Below are 18,298 nucleotides of genomic sequence, written 5' to 3'. Positions count from 1 at the left end.
TAATTGCCAACAGATTATTTTGATCATTCTTTGCAGGGCTGAATTGAACAACCCAGCCAAAGTGAGTAATCTTAAATCTCAAAGTCAGTTTCTTATTCAGCAATGTTTGACGGGAAATAAACTCAATCCAGACCCTCTCATTACTAAAGTAGAGCCTTGAAAAATTTATTTTCTCGCGCGAAAATTAGGAAGCAGATCAAAGAGATCTGTATAGTACGTTCGTTGAACTGTGTTTTCAACTGGGAGAAAAAGCCATTTTCAAGTAAGATTTGCCTAGATCTTCCCATTATTTAATGCAAGTGGTTTAAGCTACAATTTCCAAACTGTCTGACATCCGTAGACGATTACAAATAAAGCCGGTTTGAATGGACATTGAAGCTTTGTACAGATTGTCCCTTGCATTATATCAGACAACAAATTGCCATCAGTCGCTCTGCCTTAAAAATACTAAGAGATATGTTCAAAGCTATTTTGTTTTTGCTTTTTTCTCCATAAGATCCACAGAACTTAAATATTTATGTCCATCCACGCGTGGATGGACATAAACAAAAGGCATCTTCAATATTTAAACACTACCACGAACGGCACAGCGAAGTCCCGAAAGACCTACTGAAACGTTTTAGCATTCTGAAAAAGTGTAGTAACAAGTTCGATTGTTTGGTGAACGAGATGCTTTTCATCAGAGACTTAAAACCCACTCTGAACGTGCAAAGCGATTTAATTCGCGAAAAAGTATTTGTTTAATTAGCTCGTAACATATTTATGCTAATTTAGTGTTACACCTTGCCACAAACTTTATTTTTATTTCTCCTTGACAATGGCGTCATGATGACACCGAAACGTCGGTTTTTATCGTTAGTTTTTGCTAGTTATTGCATTTTTAAATCTTTATTGATGAAAATCATATTTTGCCTGGGTGCAAGTTTAAAACTTCGGTTTTGAAAGTTTTGCATAGCTGTGAATATTATGGATAAGATAGTGACATGGAAGAAATTTATTGTACTATTTGTTGACTCGCGCGGCGGACTTCCACGAAAAGGAGGGACTGCTATTAGACTAGAATGTTTTTAATATTTTTCTTGCAGGCAGTACGCTCTAGAGTGAAAAGCAAAATGTTGACATAACGCTGAATGTGCACACACTGAAGGTGCATGGTTTAGAAGTCACGTAAAGGAGCGGTACATAATATCCTAGGGAACGGCTGCAAAAGAAACTATCTCTTCAATAAAATCAGAAGATATTCAGTTTGCCCTTATTTTTCCGATATAGTTTAACCATTACTTCGTTGATCTCTTAGAATTTCAAAGTAATTTAAATGTCTCTGTTCAATATTTTCAAAAACTGCTCATAGAGACAAAGTTTTGTCATATTTCATCGAAAGTCTGATTGGATTCAAGAGACGGCAAAACTGATTTCCCTTTCCCTGCGGGAGATGGTGTTATAATAATTACCATATAGAAAGCGTCCTCAGCAATGGTGGTACCCTGAATGCGAGCAATAAAAAGTTTATGCGGCTCGTCATGGCTCAGGGCTCTTACTGATAGGGGGCTGCTTTCAAGTACCTGAAAAGGATACCCTGAGCTACCAATGAAGGCGTCTTACGTAGCACGCTGTCAAAATGATAACTTATGCGTAAATTATTAATAGCTTGTTTTCGTTAGTTTCCGCCCTGTTTCTGACCGCCATTGACTATAAGTTCTTCTTTCGTTTTCGTAAGCCCAACTCGCTCAGCTCACTATCATAGAAATATATCAAGGACCTCGCTATTTTGTTCGAAACTTTACTCATCGACATCGGAAGCTAAAGAATGGGAAGCTTTCTTTGGGTAGTGAGAGTAAAATCGCCCTTTTCAACAATACTGTTCTGGATAGTAGCATTTATAATTTTGCACGAAGCAGGTGAGTTGTCTAATTTTTTTTTGTGCAAAAGCTGGAAGCCGCTGCATTATACCTTTTGGCACTTTTAAACATTAAGATTGACAGATTTGAAATGAAACGTACAGACTGGGAACTTTTCCTCAATTCCGTTAAAACGATACCTATTCTCTCCTTTCGCTCAACCTTCACTTTACCTCACTAATACTTGATCGCACTTAGTGAACAGCTTTTACATTTATTTCACTGATTGTCTCTTGAATATCTGGCGCCTCTAATAGTGTGGGATCTGCCTTTCAAGACCAGTTTATTTTTTGTTTTGCACGCCGTTGACAAATGCTTAATTTTAGATAATTGTGGCTAAGAAAGCACACGCGCGTCTGCTTTCCTTTGTCATCGAATATAATCCTTTAACCACATTAGCGCTGGGACAATGAGACGAGAGCAAGCCTTTTAGCTACGTGATCGGGCGAAATCAATCGGAAATCAAAAGTTAGAGAATTCTGTTATTGAAGCAGTATGATCGTGTCTATACAAAGAGAAAATAGTTTGGATATATCAAAAAAGTTGAAATGGTAAATTGGCCACCGTAACGATTACAAAAGCTGACGTTTCGAGCGTTAGCCCTTCGTCAGAGCCCTTCGTCATTCGCTCCGACGAAGGGCTAACGCTCGAAACGTCAGCTTTTGTAATCGTTACGGTGGCCAATTTACCATTTCAACTTTGTTGATATATCCAAATTATTTCGTTACTCCCACCGACGCAACCCTAAACAGTTTCTTTCGAAACTATCAGCCTTTATTCAAATAGAAAATAGCCTGTCTTAAACGGGATTGCGCCTTACAGAATTGTAAGTATATCTAAGATATATAGGGGAAGTTTTTAATCGATTATCTGTTCTTAAAAAATTGTGATTTTTGAAAGAATGGTGCCTATTCGACTCACGTCTATTCGTTTGCTTTTAGTTGACTAGCTAGCTTGTGTGGAATTACGCATTAAAACTAGTTCAAAACAACTGGTAGATCCCGTGGACGCTATTTTTCTTGGTGTATCTTCTATTACAGTAGCACGCTAACCTGCGGTGCGAAACATTTTAATATTTCCCACAATCAAGCCTTGGTTACAATTTTTGTTATGTAACGATCAGACACGGGGGACAAATCGCTCTTACATAATCAACCAAAATCTTTTTTACTTCTCCGACGATTCGGAAATCAGAGTCCTCCGTAGGTACACGCACACACGCGAACACAATTACCTTCACGTATCAAAAAACTAAGTATACTGTGAATGTTTCACCACCTGTTAATGGAATAATTAGGCTATGCTTTTCAACCCTTCAAATACAAAATAAGCGTCAGCTGCTGGTAATTGAATAAGCTCCTTCATTCCGAGAAAAGTATTTCCTTGAATCCTGCGGCTCTTAAACTGTTTTCCTAAGTATCATCCAATGCTTAGTCGTAAAAACTCATTACTAAGTCTCTTAGAAAAGCAGGCAAATTCGGAAATGAAAATTACACAAAAACTTGGATTCAAGCAACCTGTATGAGGAATGAAACAAAAAACTTTGGCCTTGTTTTTTTTTTTTTAATCTAACGATTCAACTTTGTCATGTTAACTGCAAATAAACACTGGAGCTTGAGGGCCATACTCAACCAGAATGCTCGGCGGGCAAAGTTGCCATCCTCGGGATTTGCTTTATCACAGAAATAGAAAGCCCACTGTGTGTGTTTATCATTCGGCTAAATCTTTGCAATCTTAATCGAGAAACGGCTTTTTATAACCTCACTTAATTTCTTTAAGTGTTTACACCTATTTACTGCGTTTGTCGTCGTCTTCCCTCCGCGTTCGCGATAATGAAACCATCGAAAAGAGGTCTTCCTGAGCGGAAGGAAAGCCGCCATATTATATGGCTTACTAAATCAACTTTGCGAACATGGAATGAGCAGAGATAGCTTTAGAATTTTGATGGAAAACGAGCTGCGAGCTCATAGAGGCCATGCTATACAGCAATTTTGTGGAAAGTCAATTAGAAAGCTCTTAGCACATAGGTGATCCATGAGACGAGGAGACAAGCTCGATCGTTGACTTTTCTCCGTCTTACGGTGAAATTAGATTCGGAGATATATTTCTCTTAAAATTTCGTCCAAATACCCTTTATTTTTTGACCATATTCTAAAACTCTGTGCGTTTTTATCAAACGTGGAGCGTAACTTCTTAAACCTAGCCTGTCCATGATCCTGGCAATTATAGCCACTGAAATATGAAATCTGTCTATAATCTGTTTCTTGCCATGCGAAAGACTAATTTAATCGAACGGAAGCTAGAACTAGAATATACTATTTCAAACTTGGGAATAGAGAGAAACATAGGATTCTCAATGAAGATAATTGCTTAAAAAATAACAAAAAGTATTCATAAAAAAGTATTCATTTCACCCTTTAACTATTAGAACTTCGCTGGTTCACTCTGACGAAATTTTAACGTAAGATTACTTTGAAAGGCTTGAGCATTTGTTAAAATTGGCCAACTCGGGGCAAAACCCAGGTTATAATATAAACTGAATGCACAGCTTTACCTTCCATTTTTCCACTGATACAGTAACCTCCGATAACCGTTAACAGAGTCAGGGGAAAATTGGATATGCCATACATGTACACCTGCAATATTTTATGTAAAAACTTTAAAAAAGACCTGTTCATATCTGATACTAGGAGATCGAAGATTCAACTTTGGTTGAATAAAACAAGATTGTTCAAAAAAGAAATTTGTTTATTAATGCAAAGGCTGGGCAAAATTTAGCTGCATAACAGCTTTGAACAACACCTACATTAATCCATATGCATGTTGTAAACTTACCCACTAAACAGTAAAGTAGAGGAGGTAGCTCAAAGTGAAAACATAAATTGAAGGAGGAGGGCCCCCGCTAATTTCATTCCTTAGTAAAAGAAGATCCTTGCTTTTCCAGATCTCCACCTATAAAAACTCAAATATCTTGTGTCTATTATTGCTCATATCTAAGTTTCCTTGTGGAATGGGTATCAGCATTTGAAAGAACACCGTGCACTAATCACTGAAAAAGCTTGAGGTCAAATATTTAATGCTATCCAAATAACATGCTACTATGTGTTAATCCTGCGATAGACTAGCATCCCATCCAGGGGGGAGTAGAAATACTCCTAGTTGCTTCACGCTACAAAAACCGGAGTTAAGCGACGGCCTGATGGGCCAATGGGTCGTAAACAGACTTTACCTTAAGTATAGTTTAAACCATATAAATGAAGACACACAGTGAAATGAATGAGAAAGATAGCAAATAGATGTAATTTTATTCTACTCCAGTCAAGTTTTCTTGCGTAGAATAAAGTTCTAAACTCGTTGAAATTATGACTTCATAGATAACTCAGGTTTTAAAGAAAGAAATGTGTCATACCTCTTTACATGGGTGAAAAAACAATGCTTTACAGACTTAAAGATAGAATTTAAACAAAATGCCAAGATATGGCATATCTCTTCACTGATCATCATTGGCTGGCACACACAAAGATGTAAAAAAGGCTTTGTAAAACCGGTAGCATCTCGGGAGGTTCAGAAAATACTACCGGCTAGAGGTACAGCCTCCATATTTAGTCGAGTTTTCTCAAATTTTTGTCACAGTTTGCTTCACATTTTATTTTTCTACACTCCAAATTAGACTTACGCTCCTTTGAATCACTTAATTATTGTCTACATTTACATTTATTTTAATCTGGTCTTGTACCTCTAGTGTATAGGATCTTTAGGGACTAAGATAATACTGCGGGCTTAAGGTACAGCTTGCATATTTAGTCGACTTTGCCCAATTTTTACCACGGTTTGCTTAACATTTACTTTTCTGCACTCCAAATTAGTATTCCACTCATTGGAATCACTTCAACTTCAGTGGAAGTGTGCGATTTTGCCCTGAAATAATTCTGTTGTCGGCCATGAAGAACAAAAAACCTCATTAGGTAGGGTTGTGGCAAGGAAGGTAATGGGGTTTCATAATTGTTATAGTATTCTTGAAAAAAGTGATTCAAAGGAGTGTGAAACTTATTTGGAGTGCAGAAGAGTTAAATGTGAAGAAAACAATATACGTCAAATTATCTGAATTGATTAGTTAATGAGGTAGAGTAATACCAAAGTAATGAGGGCGTAGTTAAGATCCAGCTGAAAATCGAAAACTACATATTTTGATTTTTCTTAGATCCTGCGGGGGTAACAACTGCATCACTGAACCAGACAGTCCAATTAAGGAAAAATGTACCACTTCATCGTTGGGCGGATGGAAATCCAGCACCAACCATTACTTGGGTCCAAAAGAATAGTGTTGGGAGAGGCAACAAGCTACATTTTGACCTACCAAATTTTACCGACGCAGGGTGGTTCACATATGATAGAGGAACTGGGATAGGCGAACGAGCATACCTTGACATTGCTGGTAAGTAATACTCTTTCAGGGATTTTATGTTAAAGGGAGTGTTTGGGCGTCCGAATTTTATAATAACAGCTGCCACTGCTGAACCAGTCTATCTGAGGCTTTGTCGACACGTACCACAAGTAGTAATAGGAGTACAAGTAGCGGTAGCGGTAGCAGAAGTGGAAAGTAAATCTCCCTTAAATATTTGTCTCTCTCTTCCATAAATTTCTTAAGGTCCATAACGAACACCAGCTCACTTTTCATATGTATTCTTTACTAGTTTATCTCTGAATCAAATCACGGTTAAAAATTAGAGGAAACTGCTTGCAAAGAGATTCCATTTAGTACTTTATGGGTACGAATCATGCATTTAATTAAGAGGTTTCGTCGTTGTACAAGCTTAGGCTAAGAGGCCGGGCTATGAAACATTACGAGTAACTATTAAACACGGGATGCACGAAAAGCTCATTTTAGTTTTTATTTGTCTCTTGTATATTTTACGAAAAGAAGTCGCTTTTCAACATGTCTTTTTATTTTTTTTCGTTTTTCTCTGCACATCCATAGAAACACTCTTAAGCCGTTCAAAACACGATATTCGTTAAGTAGACATTTTGATAAATTAAATTGACTCTCTTTTTATTGGTAGAAAGTGAAAGCAGGCTATTCAGTGGGGAGATGGTGATCTTGAATGAAAAACTTGACATTGGTTTATTGAATAAGGAAAGTGAAAAATATCAGAATTTCTCCAAGCGTATTGCTCAGGTGGTGAGTTGTATATCATGACTGCTATAAAGCTATAATTACATTTTGATCATGCCATCAAGTTGTACATTATATTTTACTTCGGAACAGCTCTAAGACTCTAAGAGAGCATAGTACCTCATTTCTGTAATAGTGGTAGGAGTTAACTAAATGATGCTCATGACAAACCTAAAAAAGTTAGTCAGTGAGATATACAGGTGACTGCCTCTGCTTTCCATGAATGCCGTATCCTCAAACGATAATCGTTGGTATTTTGGAAAAAAATCACAGTGGTTTTATTAGAAGGAGGAAAGATTTTTCTCCACAGAATATTCTGAACTATTCCGATCCACTAAATCTCCATAAATCGACAATTTTGTCGGAATTGGTTCGATGCAGCGGCGTTGTGCCTTTCGTTAGGGATTCTCAGGAGAGCAAAAGCAGAATGATTTGTTTTCCAAAACTATGTTAACTGTACAGAGCGAAGCCACGTGGTACTCTATTGACTATGGCTTTTGTTCAATATTTTATTTAGTCCTAAGTACTTACCATCCTTAAAAATGAGAAAGATCATTAGCACTGGTACTGTAAACAGAGAAGGTCAAAACAAGAGGTCTGTGTTTCTACCGTGTAGTTGAGAGGGACGACAAGCTAACTTCTTTTTACTATACTAACGCTTCATGCAAATTTTACTTTGAGAATGTTCAAATTATAAATCCCAGGCTCTCATCGCAGAGGCACTTGAAGTTGATAGGGAAGGGATTTCTATAAACGATTTTAACCTTTGGTTAGACCGATCAATGTAAAATACATTCTCTCGCTGGTAAGAGCCAGATTGCAGGCATTTAGCCATCCATGAATTACTACGCAGCTATACTAACCGCAATGACAGTGGAACAACTATCGATTGGAGTTGATGGGTGGGAAAATCTTACATGTAAATAGGAGTTGGGGTGTATGCTTAGTCTGAGAACAAAGTTCATCTAAAATGGATTAATACAAAAAGAAAAGGGACATTCTGTGATAGTTACTGGCCATAAAGACCATTTCTATTGTTGCCATGTATCAACTAGGTCTGCACCAACTAACTTGGCATTTTCTTTAAACTGCCTTAATGTCTCGACAGGTTGAGGATCTCTTTAAAGCTGACATCAACTATTACGCGACCAAAGTGATACAATTCGAGTAGGTGGCGCTGATTAGCCTTTACTTTAAAATTCATTAAGAAGGAAATACGAGTGAATTGGAATCACCTACGTTAATTATGACACCTCAACTAAACAGTCAACCAACCAGTCAACCAACACACTAGACTGACAAGCAGATAAGATAATTTGGTTTTATTCATTCATTTGCTTTCATTTAAAAGGCTCCGACGGAGGGCTAACCACGCAACGAAAGCGTCAGAAATTCTTTACGATTGCCAGTTTACATTCGTTTATCAACTTAGTTGATACATTTCAATTAATTATCTTGTTACACCCCCACCGACGGAGCACTAGAGTTTCTTTAGAAACTGAGCCCCCACAGACAAGCAGACAGACAGTCAAGGAGACGAATGTTGATTGCTAAAGGAAAATATAACACACATATTTTGTGTTCATTTCGGTAGAAGTGGCTGCGCGAAGGTGTATTTCACGTTGAAATTTAAGAAAATAGTTCGAGCTAGCATCATAATCTCCGCCCTAAAGTACGCTGCAGTGGATGAAAAGTTTGGGAGTTTTGTTGTTGACCCGTTATCAATCAAAGCATCGCAAGATAAGATACCTGCATCAAGTTCGCAAGCCAGCCAAGGTGAAGGTGTGTTCACTCATGTTCTATTTTGCTTTGCCTAACCCGTGAATCGTAAGTTCACTCGCAGAATTACATGGCGACCGGTTGCAAATAAAGCAAAAGAAAAAAAAAAGAATATGGATAAATATTAAGATTCTTGCCGCGAAAGGTCTGATCATCCTCTCCGACACGAATCACGTCTTTTTTTTACAATGATTATTAGTTGCCTACTTATCTTATTAATGGCGTTGGAGACCAGCATTTGGTTAAGCATTTCTAATAAAGACAGTGTTGGTCTCCTTATCCTAAAACAAGCTCTGCGGACTCACTCTACATAAGATCGTGTAAATGATACTTTCACGTGTCGACGTTCTTTATTCATTTAATCCTATTCCGGAGAAATTGCTCGCGTGGCATCTTGTGAGAGATTTCAGATGTAATTTTAACTTGTTTGACTTCCATGACTGTCATTGCTGTCCCAAACGAAAATAGATAGTTTTCGCGGCAATTAGCACAATTTAAGTTGGTTGAATAAATTATGTGAGTTTGAATAACCCTAAAAACAACGCAAAAGCGATCTACATGTTTCGAACTCCCTTTCTTGCGGTTACGGTCACTGTTGTGTAACAGACAACTGAAATTTTACTTTTAATCTGCTGGCCAATAATTCAGAGACCCGACGTTCGTCTTATCCGTTTCTGAAAATTTGATGTGGAAGGATTCTTCGGTACACGATACGTACCAAAACAACTTTAACAGTAGTGGCGAATGATTCGGAAATTTTGCATAATTTACCAGACTTATATTTAAGCCTTCATCAGAAACAGATATGGTTAAAAAAAAATTAAGGAGAAAATTACTACTTAATATGGTCTCAAGTATGCATGTATGAAGAATGCATGAATATTTTCTGGTGCAACAAATGTAATCTATGCCAAAAGATTTGTCGGCCTGAAATATCTAGCATTGCCGTGTACTGTGAGCTAGGATTGAATTGTAATTTTATTCTATTTTTTTCAGATTTATCATCGATTTTTATTGTGTGCCTAGTCACTGGTCTTATAGCACTTTTATGGTTTATGTGTTGCTCTGACACACACGAGACACCTAGCGAGACAGGTGAGACATGAAGCGAGACAAACGAGTCAAGAAGTGAGACACACGAGACACGTGACGAGACACACAGGACACAAAGCTTGACACACAAGAGAGAAACCGAGACACGCATTGACCAAAGCGAGACACGCAAGAGACAAAGCTAGTACTCTTTTTGGTAATTTTGAGAAAAATAGCATCAAAAGGAAAGTTTGAGCTAAGTTATTTGTGGCCGACTTAAACCGGTTTATTTTTTTCTCCTGTGATTATCATCAAATGGTTGCACCACATGTACCTTCTGAGAACTGTTTGTAACTTGCAAATCTTCGAAACGAATAACTCAAAGCGATTGAAGAAAATTAGTTAGATCGCAGAAAAAGGAGACGAATGATGGATGATTTGTGCTATGAATTCCTGGCTCGCAATACCGTATGCAGACAACATTAAAATATTTTCTTAACAAAATGGCTGATCTCCCTCTTCAAATTATTACATTTACATTATAACTATACGAGCACTTTCAGAGACTTTTTTCTATATCAGCTCGAATGCGCCGGGCCGTTCCTCGCACAGGAGAGATTTAAGGGTTGGGATCAATTTGCTGTAGTCATGTAGAGATCTGAGAAAGGAAAATGTCATGATGGTAATGTCCTATACTTATCACTTTTTTTAACGCAGGCAAACCTAAAAGCTCCAGTACTCCTACTTATCGAGGTAGGTGTGGCAAATCAATTTGGTTGATTGATCTCCCTCTCAAAATATCCTATTTACATTTAACAATTGTTCGCCTCAGGTTCTGTGAATATCGTCGAATATTTGTTTCGGGGATTATTCGACAATATTCACCGGAGTGGGGCGAATAATTGTTTTAGTATGATTTTAGAGCTAAACAACAGAGAAATTTCTAAAATCATAACATTTTAGTAACATTTATTAACATTTTATTGCAACATCTTATATAAACCACGTGGAGTGGTTTATATAGCGTCATATAAGGAACCGCTCGACCAATCAGATTGCTGGAAACTCTTTGCTCAGCTCTGAAATTAAACTAATGTACGATACGAGCACTTTCAAATATTTTTCTCTTTATCAGCTCGAATATGCGCTGGTGTCACGGCGGATTTCAACCCCCCCCCCCCCCTTCCCCCCACAGACTTAGACACCCTCGATCCAAATCCACTGATGGATATGGACCCCTCTTCGCAGATTTGGATCCCCCTACCAAATTGTCCTGTTAAGCATCGCTGGTATCATATAAGGTAACAAAATCTAGGCTGACCGTTTCTCTGGCCATTGAAAAAGAGCGCGCCATCTTTATGAACGAATTTTTTGGCTTTTTTACTTAACTTTATTTTCTGATCTTTCGAAAAGTCGATCGGATACTCGGTATCGCGGAGATAGTGAAAAATTTAGTTGTACCCTTTCGTTTTGACCATCACTGACGGAAGGAATCACAAGAGTTATGATAAAGGAGAATAACACATTTTGCAGTGGGCAGAGCAACACAATTTTCTTGTGGAGCACACATTAACAATAATCTAAATTACTCAGTGCCGATAACGCGTTCCACGCACATGAACTTTTCCCTATTGGGAAGATTATTTAGCGCGTCAAAGCGACTCAGTGTCTAGTAAATATTTATCCCTTCATCACTCCATACCAATCATTTTTTAAGGGTGAACAATAGTACTGATAAATTAGGCTAACGAGCTTTTGTTGCTTACTGCGTTGTTTTTGTCAAAAAGAAACTGACAACAAACCAAGCACAACAATAAATGTGATATTTACGCTTTGAGCGTCATGAAAACCTAGATTTAGTTGCCTTATATGATACAAACGATGTTCAGTGGGAACATTTGGCAGGGGGATCCAAGTCTACGAAGAGTTGTCCATGTCCCCTAGCGGATTTGGACCGGGGGAGGTCCAAATCCACCGGGGGTGGGTCCAATCCAAATCCGCTGTGACAAGGAGTCCAAATCTTCCGAGAGGGGTCCAAGACCGCAAGCGGATTTGGACCGTGCGGTCCATATCCGCTAGCTGATTTGGACTGGCGGGGTGCATATCCGCTGGCTGATTTGGACCGAGAGTCTAAATCTAGGGGGGTCAAAGGGAAAAGGAAAAAGGGAAGACGCCAAAAGGAAAAAAAAAAGGAATGGAGGAGGTTTAAGTACATGAAGAGATTGACCTTAATTCATTATCGTGAGGTGGCTCTCCCATAAGCCTGGTGGCTTTTTAGGTCTCCTCGCCTTCTAACTGTTATCGCTGTAATTAACTATTTTTTAATTGTTAAAATAAGGCAAATAAAGATGATGATGATGATGATGACCTCAGATAGAAACAGAGACATCACAATTATATATAGTTTGGATATATCAACAAAGTTGAAGTGGTAAATTGGCCACCGTAAGGATTACAAAAGCCGACGTTTCGAGCATTAGCCCTTCGTCGGAGCAAATAGAAGGGCTAACGCTCGAAACGTCGGCTTTTGTAATCGTTACGGTGGCCAATTTACTACTTCAACTTTGTTGATATATCCAAATTATCTCGTTACTCCCACCGACGCAGCCCAAAACGGTTTCTTTCGAAACTATCAGCCTTTATACAATTATATATACTTCTCCGATTCTGTTTGTCTTATAAATTCCCCCTTTACTATACGTTTTGCACATAGGTGATGGAAGCACTGTTGACAAACGTCCACCTCAAGACTTCTATAAGTCATGGAAGAATAAACCGGATGGCACTTACGAAGAAGAATATGTTTTAAGAAGTAAGTATGGTACCCCATCTATTTATGTGTATATGGTATCCAGTCCTCTCGTGACCACGAATGTTTCCTACTTAGTCGATTCGAACCCAGGTTCATAACATTCAGTGACGATCAAAACCCAGGAGATAAGGAAGATAACTCTGGTGCAAGCGCGTGAACAGATGGCGATTGTTGGATACAAGTTGATAAAGACTTAAACAATTAACAGCTTATATATACCACCACCTTTCTTAACAATAACCGCCTCATTAGCGCATAAAAATAAACTTACTAAACGCATAAGATATTTCCATTAAACAAAAGAAACTGACTTGAGTTAAAACCTACGACTTTAGCTTTTATCTGGTGTGAAAATATGCGCAAATATTTTTTTTAAAAGCGAGCATTGCTGTTCTACAAGGCGAGTCTCGTGGAATTGTGGGTTTTCAGAGCGAATAGTGACCAAAGACGAATACACGGCGCGAAGCAATTGAGGCATTTGTTTTAAAAGTCCCTCCCCTTATTCAACTTATATCAACTTTTAAGGCTCGGCATTCATCGCATTGATGGTCCTCAGTTTTTCTCCGTTAGCCACATCATATATTTATACATAAATTATGTATACTTTGGCCCAGTTCAGAAGTCGAACTTTGGATAAGCTAAACCTGATACGAGTTTATGCCGAAATTCATTAAAGGAAGTACTACTGTTGAAAGAAAACTTCTGAAATTATGCAGCGCTGATTTATGAGATTGGTCAATGAAAATTCCCCTCCAAGAAAAGTGGACGAATGGCTGAGCCAATATAAAGTGAAGTAAACGTTCCTTTAGGAACAGCGTTGGCGTCTGAATCAATCTTCATTGATTCAGACGCCAAACTTCGTTTCCACTGGCCCATGAAAAAGTTCGGCAACTATGCTGTAAGTTAAACGAACTTTCCTCTGTTTACCTTTGCAGAAGGAAATACTGAACATTACGATAAAATGACGAAAAAGGCGGATGGAACTAAGGAAAGAAGAAAGGGAGTTCGAGGTGACGATGTCACTTCCTATCTTGACGGGAAAATAGAACAATTGCTAGCATTGGAGTAGTCAGTGAATTAACACTTTCAACAGTTTTACCGGTGCGATAAACCCCGCTGAATGTTTGGAGAATACTCCAAAAGTCAAAGATTCACTTGTCCCCGGATCGTGGTTTACCGACTCCTCTCCTATTCTCCAAAACATCCAGCGAGCTTCATTAATTACGCCGGTGATAAAAAGAGTGGTTTACTGTTTTTATAAGTTAAACATAATTATGGGTAGAATTGCAGCTGCTTGCCAACGACAAATATAGATAAAGTAGAATCTATGAAAAGGCAAACTAGTCTACAGGTTTCAAAGAGATACTCAGTTTATCGCCGTTTTCACTGATTTTCGTTCATAGAACCAAAGTTTTAATAATATTTTGATAATTTAATTCTTAGATAGTTAAAAACAACTGAATTCGTTGATACCCTGTCTTTGAACACCCCGCTTGCGCCATTCTCGCCGTTCGACAAGATCACAACTAGGGCAGGGATCTTGTCGAGTATCGAGTGTCTTGAAAGCCGTCAATAGCTTTTTCGTGAAAATCCTTACTAGTAGTTTGTGTAGTTTGTTTAAAATCCTAAAAGTAAGCGAAAGACTAATCATCAAATAGAATAAAACGGAATTCTAAAACTGCTCCAGAATTTAACGTAACTGTCCAATGAAAGAAAATCCTAAATGTACCTACGATGCTAACATAACAATTGATTTAAATAGAGGACCAAGAGTGCGAGAGATACTCATTAACATGACGATCAAATGAAAGATAATCCATAACTCTCGAATGAAGGAGCATACTAAAAGGCGTGAAAAACACTACGCAACAATCAATTAAAAATAATCATAATTGTGCACGAGAAACTAACGTATAATCGATAGAAAGAGAATCCTAGGGGTTCACTAGATTTGAGAATAACAATCCAAAGAAAGACAATACCAAAATTGCACAAGGTACCAAGTAACCGTTACAATCCAACAAAAGACAACCGTAAAAGTTCACTTAATACTAACGTTGCAATCCAATATAAGACAAAGCTAAGAGGGTGCAAGCTGTTAACGTTCCAATCGAAATAAATGAAATTCTAAAAGAGCCAAGACATCAATAAAGCAATGGATTAAAAGAGAAGACTAAACGTCCGCGAGATGCTACCATAACTTTCTAAAGAAGGAATATCCTAAAAAGAAAAGTTCTATCCGCTGTAGTTTATTCCACACTCTCTGGCAGATCGCTTTTATCTTGGCTATGGGTTCTTTACGAGACGGATAAGTATTATTCAGTTTGCAATTATATCTATAAAATTAAGCCAATACCATGAGATGATTTAGGATAATGTAGCCTTAATGTAGAACTTTTTCCCATTGATATAGATAGTATAACTCGGATTTTCTCATTTAACCAAGTCGAAAAAGATGACCGAAATCGATTAAGTAACATTACAAAAGAAAAAAAAAATGGTCAGGGGATTTAATCTCGGTGTGGATAAATAAAGATAGATGGAAAAAAAAACTTTATTTAGCGTAGGGTTATTTAGGGTTGTTAGTTATATCGATCGACATTGTCTTTGGGCTTTAATTGTTTAATTGTTTAATTGTAGAACAGGCATAATTTTTTGCCCTATGCGGGCGAACGGATTCAAGCGTAAGAAAGACGCGAAGCGAGAGTCACGCGTGAGGGAAGAAGCACGAAAGCACACTGAATATTTACAGCGCTCCTCTCCTCGAGCTCGCGGATGACTCGCACTGTGCTCATCATAGCCCAAAATACTACGCTTTTTTATTTGGGGCCAGAGGTTACAGATTGAGAGCATTCATCAAGTACTTTAGGGGTTTACTTAAGCGTGCTGGGTATGCTTTAGTTATCTTATCCATTTTATTGTAACTATCACTCACGCACTGTTGTAAGAGATACATATAATCACGCAAGGGCTGCATACACCGGTAATCAAGCAGGAAATACATATAATCACAACAGTATTATAAAAAATAGTTGTTCGCTGTTTCTCTTTTTAATAAGATCAAAATTTACTCCACTGCTAGATCGTAAGTAGAAAATTGGAATTTTGGACGAACGAATGAAACTATGAAAAGGGAAGGCAAAACCTGTGTCGCTGTAATTTTTACCATAGGGTGACTTCAGCTTACTTACCTCTTCTAGATAAAAACTCAGTTTATTTTTGGCTGTGAAAAACTCGCACCTTGTTTCCTTGATTTGCATATAGACGAATTTTCTGAACTCATGAAAGCTTCGTTTCTTGCCTCAGCCTTAGCACCTTTCTAGATCCTTTGTTCTCCTTATTCGTCTTCAAGAGGCGAATTATACACTTATGCTACTTTTACCTTACGCAAAGGTTTATGAAAATTGACGGTTGCATTCTAGTCGTATTTCCTCCATTTTTTTTAGACCTCTCTATTTAAACAGGATAGCCCCTTCAGTGTAGTAAATAACGGGGGTCCTGTTACCCACTCGTCTCACCCCAGGGGAGGACTTCCATCACACCATCACACAGTAATCTCGCGCGTGGGAAATTAACGTCTCCTGCCCCTAACCCTGCAGGAGAAGGGACCTCCATTTATTCGTCCCTATCCGAGAAGACTAGAATATCTAGCAATTTCTTGATATTACAGAAAGGTAGCATATTCTTCTCAATTATTTTAAGACCCTGAGTGTTGGTCCGGCCGGGGCTCGAACCTGCGACCTCCCGCACAACAGTCCAGCGCTCTATCCATTGAGCTAACCGGGAGGCGGTTAGCTCAATGGGATTTCCTTTGCCCTGAGAACTCCGCCCAGCTGAAATCCCCTACCTGAGAATAACAAATGCACTCAATGCAACAAGTGAAGTTGAAGTAGACTCCTACGTCTTAAATTTTAGTTAGCCTTTGTGTTAAGAACAGAAGTGAGTTGTAGCAGTGCAATGTACAATAAAGAGTTATCTGTGAACGAGTTGTTGGCCTGCTTTACAGAACTCCAGTCACCTGCTTCAAAACGACAAAACCTGTTTGGTAATATCTGGTTTGTTTAAGGTGCAGAGGTGTGAATTCGAATGGGGTTTTCGTTTCATCTCAGTGAGTAGTTTGGTGATTTATAGTTTAGAGGTTTTGAAGTTCCTTCCCTTTTACCGGGCAGCGAGAAATGAAAGCTTAGGAAGGTACAACAGGTTGGTCAATTTTCTATTGTTAATAACTATTTTTCGTTGTTTCTGCCTTTTAAAGTGTCCCCTTTGTTCCCTCCAAACCAAAAGCCTTCAATAAATTAGAATCTGGTGATCTTTCCGTGTGCTGCCATTTCTCAAGACAAGATGTTCCAGTTTTTTCATGGATTTATTAGTACAATAAACGATAGAGTTTTTAACAAATCAGAGCGCACGTTATGTGTAAGTCATGTCATAACAATAAGAGCCACAGGAAGATATTTTGCTCGCGTGAGTTGGCAAGCTATCAAAACTGTTTCCATACAGGAGCGGAAAATGATCTGCTTTCATGAAAACTGCTACTTGATGAGCCGAAAATTATCTAAAATTACAGGCGCTAACAGAGTGGGAAGGAACAGGTATTTCATTCAAACTCCATTTGTAACTCTTTATGTGTCATTTCTAAGAGGTTTAACTTTCGTCTTTCGCGCAAATTTGCTCACGAAAAAAACAGCAGATGCCCATTCTATACGTTTAAGGTGTCTCTTCTGATTCTTTACTACCTAAAGTGTTGTAAACAATATCTCAATATTCCATTTCAGACAAAACAAAATATTTAGCCAACTGTTTCCGCAGCGTGTTCTTTTAGTCAACTAATACTACAGATCAGATAATAAAGGACTCAGAGTATCCAATCTAGTCACCTCCACTCTAGAAACTAATTCTTAAATAACGTTTTTTCGCGCCAAACCTGCACCCACCAGCAAGGAGGGAAGTTCAACCTTAAAGACACATTTTTGTGGACATTCTCCATCTTTAAAACTAGTATAAATTATAAGAGCAGACTAGAAGTTACAGCCTAGCTTTCATAAAGAATTGTTTTTTTTAGTACGCGAGTGGGTTGTATTCCTCAAATCAAGTGATTTGATTGGTCCCGAGAGCGGTCAGAGGGCTGTATCGGTTATGTTTTGAATCGCTTTTTTCTTTTCTCCACTTTAGATTGTCCTTACAAGTGATTTCCTCTTAGATGACTTGTGAAAAATTACATATCTTGCTCACGTTTCGGGTGGGTAGTTTCCTTTCGGACGGAGTCAAGGTAAACTCGTTGAACGCATCGAAGATGAAATCAACGTGCAGACAACATATCAAGATTAAGATAGACGGTACTGACACAGTTCACCTCGTGAAGCATTGTGAATCACTTAATTCGTGTTCACTTAATTCGTGTTACCTCGAACAGGCGCCTCTGAACAGATCTCAATATTATCGCTGGGTAAAGAACGGAGACCAACAAACGAATTAAAGTTCCTGACAGATAGAAACTCATCAATCGAAACTTACAAATTACACATGTGTTGCAGTGCATAACATCATCAAACATCGATTAAAAATAATTTAATTCCATGATGACTTTTGTTCTACTTTTCCGAA

General features: G+C 38.2%; 1 protein-coding gene across 3 annotated transcripts; it reads left to right on the top strand.

Moving 5' to 3' along the window:
• Positions 1-1,666: 1,666 nt before the first annotated feature.
• LOC111341915 (uncharacterized) lies at positions 1,667-15,972 on the top strand. 3 transcript variants are annotated; one of them, XM_088727862.1, is made up of 9 exons: positions 1,667-1,898; positions 6,100-6,333; positions 6,959-7,074; positions 8,180-8,238; positions 8,666-8,853; positions 9,847-9,945; positions 10,600-10,635; positions 12,596-12,694; positions 13,630-15,972. In XM_088727862.1, exons 1-9 carry the CDS (start codon positions 1,808-1,810, stop codon positions 13,761-13,763), a joined length of 1,056 nt encoding a protein of 351 aa, XP_088583988.1. In that variant the 5' UTR covers positions 1,667-1,807; the 3' UTR covers positions 13,764-15,972. The 3 variants fall into 3 exon arrangements, with proteins under 3 accessions (XP_088583988.1, XP_088583989.1, XP_088583987.1); XM_088727863.1 differs by having other exon boundaries at positions 6,959-7,077; positions 8,666-8,847; XM_088727861.1 differs by having other exon boundaries at positions 6,959-7,077.
• The last annotated feature ends 2,326 nt before the right edge of the window (positions 15,973-18,298 follow it).

The sequence above is a fragment of the Stylophora pistillata genome, chromosome 7 (assembly GCF_964205215.1).
Source record: "Stylophora pistillata chromosome 7, jaStyPist1.2, whole genome shotgun sequence".
Classification (NCBI taxonomy): Eukaryota; Metazoa; Cnidaria; class Anthozoa; order Scleractinia; family Pocilloporidae; genus Stylophora; species Stylophora pistillata.
Note: the sequence above shows the minus strand (reverse complement) of the source record. Positions and strands in the feature narration are given on the sequence as shown.

Coding starts and splice junctions, on each gene's coding strand:
- LOC111341915 (XM_088727861.1), top strand. CDS start 1,808: ATGGGAAGCTTTCTTTGGGTAGTGAGAGTAAAATCGCCCTTTTCAACA. Junction 7,078..8,179: donor CCAAGCGTATTGCTCAGGTG/GTGAGTTGTATA, acceptor ATGTCTCGACAG/GTTGAGGATCTCTTTAAAGC. Junction 12,695..13,629: donor AGAAGAATATGTTTTAAGAA/GTAAGTATGGTA, acceptor TTACCTTTGCAG/AAGGAAATACTGAACATTAC.